Genomic DNA, 10,141 nt, shown 5'->3' with positions numbered 1-10,141 from the left:
GCACACAGACACACACAGACACACACTTGCACACAGACACACTCACTCACACAGACACACACTCGCACACAGACACACTCACTCACACACACACTCGCTCGCACACACACACACACACACACACACACACACACACACACACTCGCACACAGACACACTCACTCACACAGACACACACTCGCACATACACACACACACACACACGCACACAGACACACACAGACACACACTTGCACACAGACACACTCACACAGACACACACTCGCACACAGACACACTCACTCACACACACACTCGCTCGCACACACACACACACACACACACACACACAGACACACACTCGCACACAGACACACTCACTCACACAGACACACACTCGCACACACACACACACACACACACACGCACACACAGACACACTCACTCACACACACACACACACAGTATCTCACAGAGGTGAGCACAGCCTCACATTTTTGGAGATATTTCGTTACATCTTTTCACAGGACACACTGTCAATCTGACACGTTGATACAATGTAAAGTAAGCAGCTTGTACATTTGGTGTCACCTCTAAATAACTCCACCCACAGCCATTACTGACTGAATCCCTGGGAAACAAAAGTGAGTACAGCCATAGGTGAAGATGTCCAAACTGAGCCCGATTAGCCATTTTCCCTCCCTGGTGTCACGTGACTCGCCAACACTCTGAAACTGAGCTGCAGCACGGTGGTCGAGACCATCCAGCAGTTTAACAGGACAGGTTCCACTCAGAACAAAGCTCGCCGTGGTCGACAGAAGAAGCTGAGTGCACGTGCTGAGTGTCATATCCAGAGGTTGTCTTTGAAAACAGGTATGAGTGCTGCCAGCATTGCTGCAGAGGCGTGGGGGGGTCAGCCTGTCAGTGCTCAGACCAACCATGTCTCCAAACCCTCAAATGGAAGGTGGAGGAGTGCATGGTGTCTAACATCCACCAGCTCCATGATGTCATCGTGGAGGAGTGGGAGAGGATTCAGCGGCCCTCTGTGGAGCTCCAGTGAACTCCATGACCAACAGAGTTGAGGCAGTGTTGGAAAATAATGGTGGCCAAACATAATACTGACCCTTTGGGCACAGTTTGGACATTTTCACCTCGGGGTCTTCTCTCTTTTGTTACCTACAACGTTGTCCCATGAAAGGAGCTAACACAATATTTACAGAAATGTCAGGGTGTGCTCACTTTTGTCAGATGCTGTAAGTACTTGCACACACACACACAGAAACACACACCTTTCAACAGTACACAGTACCACAAATACTGCAGTACAACAGTACTACAGGTACATGAAGGAGGACGAGCAGGAGGGCACAGCGAGTGTCTCTGAAGCATCAGCTGATCAGAAAACGCAGGAGCCGGAACGCCGTCCTGTTAACCCTGACATGACTGCACATGTGTGTGTTAGTGAGTGTGTGTGTTAGTGAGTGTGTGTGTGTTAGTGAGTGTGTGTGTTAGTGAGTGTGCATGCTGTGGGTCAGCGCCCTCAGCGTGTGGTTCTCTCTCTCCAGTTGCCGGTTCCTCTCCTGCAGCTCTCTGATTTGTTCTCTCAGAAGCTCCACCTCCTCCCTCACCGCCAGCATCAGGTGACTCTTCACCAGGTCCTACACACACACACACGATGTGCATAAATAAACCAGCCAATCATAAAGCCCGTCCTACAGAGGGAGCATTGTGTGACTAACAGCATCATCAGCATAGAGGAGAACTCCTGCTCATATGTCCTCACTGAGAGACGTTTGTAACCACAGAACGGTGTCACATTTATGGTCGTCAGCAGCAGGGACAGATCTGAACACAGCTCTACATGAATGGGATCAGATACAAACTGCTTCAACCTCAGATTGAGGACAAACTGAGCCAGGACCGACCTGACGGAGGACCACCATCAGAGTTGGCTCAGAAACCTTTACAGCTGTTGTTTAACCACTGCTGACTGTCTCTCAGTCAGGACCCTCTCACACAACAGATCCTTAACCTCAGGAGTCAGGTCATCCTCGTTTAAATCAAGGTGAAATCAAATAAATACAGAACTGAAATATCTACACAGGAACAGAGTCACAGACAAACTCTCTCTCACTGCAAAGAGTAAATATACAACTAGAAAAACAACAGACAACTTGATGTCTTCATGACAGAATCTACCAGCAACAGATACAAAGGTTTATAGATCGACGCCTGATAGACGACTAGAAACGTAGAAACAGGACTCACCATGGCCTGCTCGATTTTGTTGTCGATGGCGATCAAACTGGTACTGGAACTACTGCAAGACACAGAGAGACAGACAGGTGAGAGACAGGCAGGTGAGAGACAGGCAGGTGAGACAGGCAGGTGAGAGACAGGCAGGTGAGACAGACAGGTGAGAGACAGGCAGGTGAGAGACAGGCAGGTGAGACAGGCAGGTGAGACAGGCAGGTGAGAGACAGGCAGGTGAGACATACAGGTGAGAGACAGGCAGGTGAGACAGACAGGTGAGACAGACAGGTGAGAGACAGGCAGGTGAGAGACAGGCAGGTGAGACAGGCAGGTGAGAGACAGGCAGGTGAGACATACAGGTGAGAGACAGGCAGGTGAGAGACAGGCAGGTGAGACAGACAGGTGAGACAGACAGGTGAGAGACAGGCAGGTGAGACAGGCAGGTGAGAGACAGGCAGGTGAGACAGACAGGTGAGAGACAGGCAGGTGAGACAGACAGGTGAGACAGACAGGTGAGAGACAGGCAGGTGAGAGACAGGCAGGTGAGACAGGCAGGTGAGAGACAGACAGGTGAGAGACAGACAGGTGAGAGACAAGCAGGTGAGAGACAGGCAGGTGAGACAGGCAGGTGAGAGACAAGCATGTGAGACAGACAGGTGAGAGACAGGCAAGTGAGACAGGCAGGTGAGACAGACAGGTGAGAGACAGGCAAGTGAGACAGGCAGGTGAGACAGGCAGGTGAGAGACAAGCATGTGAGACAAACAGGTGAGAGACAGGCAGGTGAGACAGACAGGCAGGTGAGACAGACAGGTGAGAGACAGACAGGTGAGACATACAGGTGAGAGACAGGCAGGTGAGACGGACAGGTGAGAGACAGGCAGCTGAGACAGGCAGGTGAGAAAGGCAGGTGAGACAGACAGGTGAGAGACAGACAGGTGAAAGACAGGCAGGTGAGAAAGGCAGGTGACTCTCTGATAGGTGACTTTGAGACAGGTGAATGACCGTTATCAGCACCTTTATCCACATCTGCACAGATGTTCTTCTCACCTGTTATTACTTTATCTAACCATGAACAAACCCACTGAAATGATAAATCTCCATTACGACGGTGCCCTGGACAGGTACTATCACATATTTATTATTTTGCAGGTGAATCTGAGCCCCGCCCGGGTTACCTTGGTTACCTGTTGCAGAAACAGCAGCAGAGCCATCATAGTGGCCTCAGAGCCCTGCCCGGTGGGTGACGCCCTGGCAGGAACTGACCAATGAGGATGCGGGGCAGTGTGACGCAGAGGATTCTGGGGTTGCTGGGATGGCTGTGGTTGATTGGTGGATCGGTGGCGGGCCTCTGTGACAGGCTGAGCTCTGGAGGGAGGGGTCAGGGACCTCTGACTCACCCGTGGTTTGAGTTCTTGGATCGATGTCCTGGTACTCGGCCAGGACTCCCTGACAGCTGAGCCACGACCTTTGACCTTTGTATGATCACGTAAGACAACTGGAGGCTCCAGTTGCTTAGCAACAGGCTGCAGAGTCCTGGGAGGAAGGGGCGGAGTCGAAGGGAGACGGCGCTGAGGACGTGTTTGACAGGTCCTCTTCTTCTCACCTACAAACATCTTCAGCTGATGGAGGCCCACAGAAACACCAGCCAATCAGAACTCAGCTACATATTTTACAGTCCAATCACAGCACAGCACAACAGGAAACATCCAGTGAGAACTTCACCACAGAGCACCAACTAATCACAGCACACCATCAGAGCAAATTCCAATCAGCTTAAGGTTCTGTCTCCTCGCCGTCCATCGTAATACCTTTGACTCCGCCTTCCCAGGTGGCCCCTGATTGGCTGCCTCCTTGTGAGCTCACAGGTGTGTGAATGTCAGCAGCTGTATCCAGATGTTGTCTTCAGACTAAGGTGCGTCCAGACTTCAGATCTTCATGTTCTCTGTCACTCCCACACATCTCTGCTCTCTGATTGGCTGCTGCCTGCCAGCTCCTGCCCACTCACGGTCTCAGCCAATGGCAAGGCAGCAGCAGCATTCTTCTCCCGCCCACTCGCAGACAGAGGCCCATTGATTCAGACGGAGGGACCATGGAAAGAACCAACTGCCTGCTCATTACTGGAACTAATCAGTAATCACTCACTGGTATTGATCAGTAATTAATTCCTGATCACTGATATTGATCGCTGACACTTCTGTGGTTGGTTTCCAGGCGTTTCGGTCCATTAGTTGTCTTTAATGTCAGTTTGACTCTCAGCTGTTTTATTGGCTGTTACCTGAAACTGTATGACATCACTGCCCTCTAAGACAAAATCATGGCTCACAGTGGCACACACACACACACACACACACACACACACACACACACACACAGCAGGTCTGTTTTGGCCCTCAGTCAGCTGACACTCAGCAGCTATGTGGGCGGTTACTGTGCAGCATGATCTGTGTGAGCTTTCGTTAGACCCGATTCAGGGTTTATCCTCCTGGAGGTTAAACTTCAGAAGCTTTTAGATTGAAAATCCAAAGACGTGCTTCCTGTCTGGACAGTGTGTTTAGTATTTGGGGTCAGACTTCCTCCCTGTCTGAGGTCAAACATCTCCATCAAAGAAAACACACGGGCTGTGTCCAAAGCAGTCCGGCAGGTGGAATAAAACCATGAGCTCCTCAGCCTGGCTGCATAAAAAACTCCGGGATTTTACAGTTCTGGCTACAAACTGTTGAAAACTGCTCAGCAGAGTTAAAAACGCGACAGCAGCAGCAGCAGCAGCAGCGCGAGGTTTCACTGAGGTACAAACATCACAGGACTGTGGTCAGAAAACCCTCACGGGATCTCCGACACGAACGGGAGCAAAGTTTTATGTCCAGCTTGGTTCAACTTGGTTCAAGCCACAGCCACTGGCACTATCTGGAAGGTCAAAATGGGACACGCCCCCTACGGTGGTGGAGAATGACCAAGCTAAGATCGCATCCAGCTGGTCTGTGCGTTTCTGCAGCTCAATATACAAACCAGCCCGTTTACCATTCGGCGTTCCCTCCTCCCCTCTCATAAAGGATGCTCCAGTGTCTCCTCCGCTAAAGGAAGCAATAAAGGAAGCACCGAGGTTCCTTCCTTTAGGGTTTGGAACAGCTGTGGCCTCCACACAGATCACAGGTCACGTCTGTCAGCGAGTAACCTCACGAAAACGGAAAGCACCCACAGACTTTATGATGGAGTGTTTCAGACCTCAAACTAAACGCACGCGGTTCAAACAGGATGGACTTTTATTGTGAAAGTCCGGGTTCATCAGTCAATCAATCAACCTGATCAATCACAAACAAACCAAACACTGAAAACTAATCAGCTGACCCCTGAGAAGCATCCTGTCTCCTCCCACTGAGCAGTGACATCACAAACACCTGTTAAACACACTCACCTGGCGTCCCCCGGCAGGTCGAACATGGTGCGGTCCAGGCTGAAGCCTGACGGCGTCTGAGCGGGGGTCAGAGGGGGTTGGTACAGTCCAGCAGGGGGGGAGCCAGGCTGAGAGTGAGACAGCCTGAGGACAGACTGACAGGTGAGACACAGGTGTGAGTGACTGTCGTAAAAACAACGAGCAATGTTCTAACATTAAAGATTCATTTTGCACCGCCCCCTAGAGTGTCAGGGGTGAAACTGCAGAGCAGAACAGGTGCTGCTAACTCAGCTACGTCGCAAACGAGAAGGCGTGCAGCTAACAGCCTCCACCTGTGCAGAGATCACGCCTGAGTCAGGCAGTAGGACACGTGTGATTGCGTGTATACTTGTCTAAATGTCTTTGTGGGAACCAAATGCTTCACAAAGGAGCAGGGATATGGCTGCTGATTGGTGGGTTTTCTCTTTACATTTGAACATAAAGCCCACTGTGGTTGTGCTTTGGAGTTAAATGAGGTTCTGGTCAGGCCCGGGTTAGTCCAGATTAGGTCTGGGCTAGTCCGGGTTAGTCCAGATTAGGTCGTTTCTGAGGGTTAGGGTAAGAGGCTAGCAAAAATATTATGTCAGATTGATGTCCTCACTAAGGCATGAAAACGAGTGTCTGTGTGTGTGTTTACCCGTCCTGAGGCGTCCACATCCAGCCGCAGAGGAGTTGGGGCGAAGCGTGGGCGGGGTGAAGGTGGTGGAGGGGTGGAGCCTAAGCCCTGCTCGACCACAAGGCGCGACTCCTTGTGGTCGAGCAGCCGGACATTAGCTGGCATCTGGTGCGTGGGTGAAGGCGGGCCACTGTGCAGCACGTGCTGAGCCAGCATATGGGTGTTGTCCTGAGAGTGGACTCCACCCCGCTCGCTTTCCCGGCCAATCATCTCCAGGGACTCCAAGGAGTGGGCGTGTCTCATGCTGTCCATTACTCGCCTGAACCCCGGGCCTTCCTGCCGCTCTGTGAACTCTGTGCACATCCATCGCCCGCGACGATACGATTCACCCCGGCCTCCGCCGCCGGCTCCGCTCACTAGTCTCACCACCCTGAACCTGGAGGAAGACCCCGCCCCCTGCCCGCCATCGAGGGAGACGTACTTCCTCTTCAGAGAGGGTGTGGTTGGCTGGGAGGAGCTTCCCTGAGGGCTGCAGAGGGGGGACTGCAGAGAGACCTCTGATTGAATGATGGGCAGGACAGCGCTAGGAGACAATTGGTCTGCTGGACTCTGGTTCACCTCTGAAGTCACGCTGGTGATCTGAAAGCCACTCCTCTTTTTACCACCACTCATTCTCACGCACACACTCCACAGGCTCACTGACACACAGCAGAGTACACCAGTTAATGTGGTTTATGGGGACATTTCAGAGACACAAGCTTAAAAAATTAAACACAATTAAGAATAAACATGGATTTTTGATCTACAGAGGAGGAGCTTAGGGGTCAAAGTTCAGCTTTAACCACAGTCCAGTGTGAAGACACCTGACAGGTACGCCTCCTGACATTCACTGCTGTTTATGTCCAAACAGGACACACTGAGCATGTGCACGTGTGTTGATCCGCATCCTGGGGACGTAGCCTCACAATAAACACAGGTAGCAGGTGGTCTACATCAGTGGACTAAGTCGTCAGATGCACAGACCTCTGCTACGTCCACATAAAGCACAAAAACTAACACACACAATACACTCGAAGTCCTCAGAGAAGCATGTACACACCCAGGTCCCCGTAGAGCACAAAAACCAACACAGTGTGTGGAGGCAGAGGTCATAGTTAAAGCAGCAACGTGTCTCACCCCTCGTGCAGTCTGTCTGTCCAGAAGAGTGCACCGCCCTGCAGATCCCACTCTGCTTCTTCTCTACTTCCTGTTCACTCCACCCTGCTCAGCTGTGTTGCTTCAGACTGTTGCACAACATGACTGTGTGTGTGTGTGTGTGTGTGTTTTTTTTTAGGTTCTGCAGGGTTTAACCCTTCACTCTCCGGGTCAGGTGAGGCACTCGGAGTTCTCAGAGCTGTGCTGTGATTGGCTAGCTGAGTTAAGGTGGACCACGTGATAATGATGATGTTGGTTTCTGAACATGAAGGTGTGTCCACAGACTTTTGGTCACTTTGCTAACTGACCCTCAAAGCCTGAAACACCGCTTCAACAAAACTTTGAGCTTTAATAAAACTGTAATAAAACATAAATGACAGCTTTTGTAAACAAAGTTTTACTTATTTATTCTTGGTTGTATGTAATAAACAGTGAGACCAGCTCCCACCTGTTTTATTTTGATTGCACTTCCTGTGTCTCACTTACATTTTTACTTCATAACATAAAGCCATATTTGTTTTTGCTGAGCAGTTTAATTCTGATGTTGTGTCGTTGTCAGAATCTGACTGTACTTCAGATGATACTAGTTACTGGAGATCTCAGCATACGAGTATCTCATGGTGCAGACGGTTCTGCAGGGGCGATAACTTAAAAAACAGCTTTAATGGTGATGTTCACCCTGCCTGGGATAAAGTTACCGGGGCCCCGACCTGGAGCCAGACCCGCGAGGGTGCCCGAGTGCGAGAGTCTGGGGGTCGGGCCTTAGTCCGTTAGGGCCCGGCCGGGCACAGCCAAAAAAGGTAAAAACAGGCCCACCGCCCGCAGGAGGCATCGTAGGGGTCGGGTGCAATGTGTGTCAGGCAGCCCTGGTGGACCGAACCCCGGCTACCAAGACTAGTAACTGGGACGTGGAACGTCACCTCCCTGGTGGGAAGCAGCCTGTGTGACTGTCGTCTGCACTTATTCGCAGAACAACGGTTCTGAGTCCCCAGCTTTCCTTGAGTCCCCGGGTGGAGGGTACTCCCGGTGCTGGAGGGTTCCCCACCTGGGGACCCTGTTGTCCTGCTGGGAGACGTCAGCGCTCATATGGACAACGACAGCGAGACCTGGAGGGGTGTGGTTAGGAGGAACGGCCTCCTGGATCTGAACCCGAGCGGTGTTGAGTTGTTGCTCTTCTGTGGAAACCACAGCGTGTCCATAACGAACACCGTGTCCGAACCTAAAGGTGTCCTGTAGCACCAGCGCACCCTGAGCCACAGGTCATTGAAGGTCAACGACGACCTGTGTCACCAGAGCTGCATGTTCTGGACACGGTGGAGAGAGGAGCTGACGTGTGTCTTTGTGTGTCTGTCTTCTGTCAAACGTGTGTTTGTAAAACATGTTTGGATTTAACAAAAGTTACGTAAAGTTTACTTCTCAGTAAACACTCACGGTCACGCGCTGAGCCGAGGCGCGCTCCCGCCGCCGTCACTGGTTCAGATCCGGATAAGCAACCGGTGACGTCACAATCGGTCCATTGTGTTCCGATGGGGTGAAAACTTCAGGGCGCATGCGCGGTAGCACGGCCCGACCGTGGAGCGTGCAGGAAGTTTACGGAGTCAGAAGTTGGGGACTCTTCCTCCTCCTCTCCTCTAGCTGTTCAGGAGCGAGACTCTCTGAGGTGCAGCTTTCACCTCTTCCTCCTCTTCTTCTGTAAACAAACACCCTGCGCTCCGTCACTGCACGCTCCTCCTCTTCCTCTCCATCCTAACAGCGTGCGCGTCTCTGTACCAGCTCGTGAACGCGCAGCCAGGTCCGGGTCCGATCCGGATCACGTCCGAGCACGACGTGCGCGTGCACGACAGACTCTGACCAGGGTTAGCGCCTGCGCAGTGGGGACAGAGGAGGGGTCTTTACCGTAACGTGTTGTCAAAGTTTGGTTCAAAGTGCACACACGTGTGTCTTTAAAGGTGAAAGCGAGCGTTACCGAGCAGCCTGCGTGTCGGCACTGACCTCTGACCGGATTCAGCTCAGCTCATAAATATTATAATGAACAATAATATAAATCATACAAACATCAGAGTTCAGATCAGCGTGCTGTTGAAAGAACCCATTTCACTATTCCTCTGCAATCACAACCTCACTGTACACCATGCATTTAGCCAAAGCTGGCGCTGTGAGCAGATGTCTTTGTGTAGCTGAGCAGGAAACAGACAAAGCAGCTTTCCTGGCCTGACTTTCTATAGCAGATACCTGCTTGCAGTCGATCAAACAGGAAGGTTGGAGATAATTAGGTAGGACTGCTGGGTCCGCAGACGTTACCGTCACGGTTTAACGACTGGCAGCCTGAAGGCCTGCAGCACATAGCTGATTATTGGTACTGAAAGCTGTAGATAAAGAACTCATGATGTTCTTCAAACGTGAAGCGTCGTTTTCTTTTTCTGCTGCTCTTCAGTGAATTTTTGTCCGAGGGATGAAACCTGTGATACCTCTGCTCTCAGCAGCATGTGCGTGCACGTGCCGTCGGATCGCCCGCTGCCTTTCGTTGACACGCTTTGTGGATCCCATTAACCAGAATTTATTGATATTGCATCATTCGAATCAGATCAATGTGAATCGTGAAGTGTTATTATTTATGTCTCCGGTAACCTCGGCTCTCTGGGGGGAAAATTCACAGTCAGAAGATCCC

General features: G+C 51.3%; 1 protein-coding gene across 5 annotated transcripts; it reads right to left on the bottom strand.

Annotated features, from left to right (window-relative positions):
• Window positions 1–339: 339 nt before the first annotated feature.
• LOC120718775 (TSC22 domain family protein 4-like) lies at window positions 340–9,106 on the bottom strand. 5 transcript variants are annotated; one of them, XM_040007478.1, is made up of 6 exons: window positions 8,905–9,106; window positions 6,301–6,977; window positions 5,646–5,779; window positions 2,248–2,299; window positions 1,469–1,637; window positions 340–1,438 (listed from the first exon to the last, which is right to left on the bottom strand). In XM_040007478.1, exons 2-5 carry the CDS (start codon window positions 6,949–6,951, stop codon window positions 1,488–1,490), a joined length of 987 nt encoding a protein of 328 aa, XP_039863412.1. In that variant the 5' UTR covers window positions 6,952–6,977; window positions 8,905–9,106; the 3' UTR covers window positions 340–1,438; window positions 1,469–1,487. The 5 variants fall into 5 exon arrangements, with proteins under 5 accessions (XP_039863412.1, XP_039863409.1, XP_039863413.1 ...); XM_040007475.1 differs by having other exon boundaries at window positions 340–1,637; XM_040007479.1 differs by having other exon boundaries at window positions 340–1,637; window positions 2,248–2,296.
• Window positions 9,107–10,141: the final 1,035 nt, after the last annotated feature.

This window comes from Simochromis diagramma, unplaced genomic scaffold (genome assembly GCF_900408965.1).
Source record: "Simochromis diagramma unplaced genomic scaffold, fSimDia1.1 OVJJ01000674.1, whole genome shotgun sequence".
NCBI lineage: Eukaryota > Metazoa > Chordata > Actinopteri > Cichliformes > Cichlidae > Simochromis > Simochromis diagramma.
This window is presented reverse-complemented; position numbering and strand designations above follow the sequence as displayed.

Excerpts from the sequence above, each read along its gene's own strand:
- LOC120718775 (XM_040007475.1), bottom strand. The coding sequence starts at position 6,951 with ATGAGTGGTGGTAAAAAGAGGAGTGGCTTTCAGATCACCAGCGTGACT. Across the intron at positions 5,780-6,300 it reads ATGTGGACGCCTCAGGACGG|TCTGTCCTCAGGCTGTCTCA; the intron begins GTAAACACACAC and ends CTCACCTGTCAG. Across the intron at positions 2,300-5,645 it reads GACCTGCCGGGGGACGCCAG|TAGTTCCAGTACCAGTTTGA; the intron begins GTGAGTGTGTTT and ends TGTGTCTTGCAG.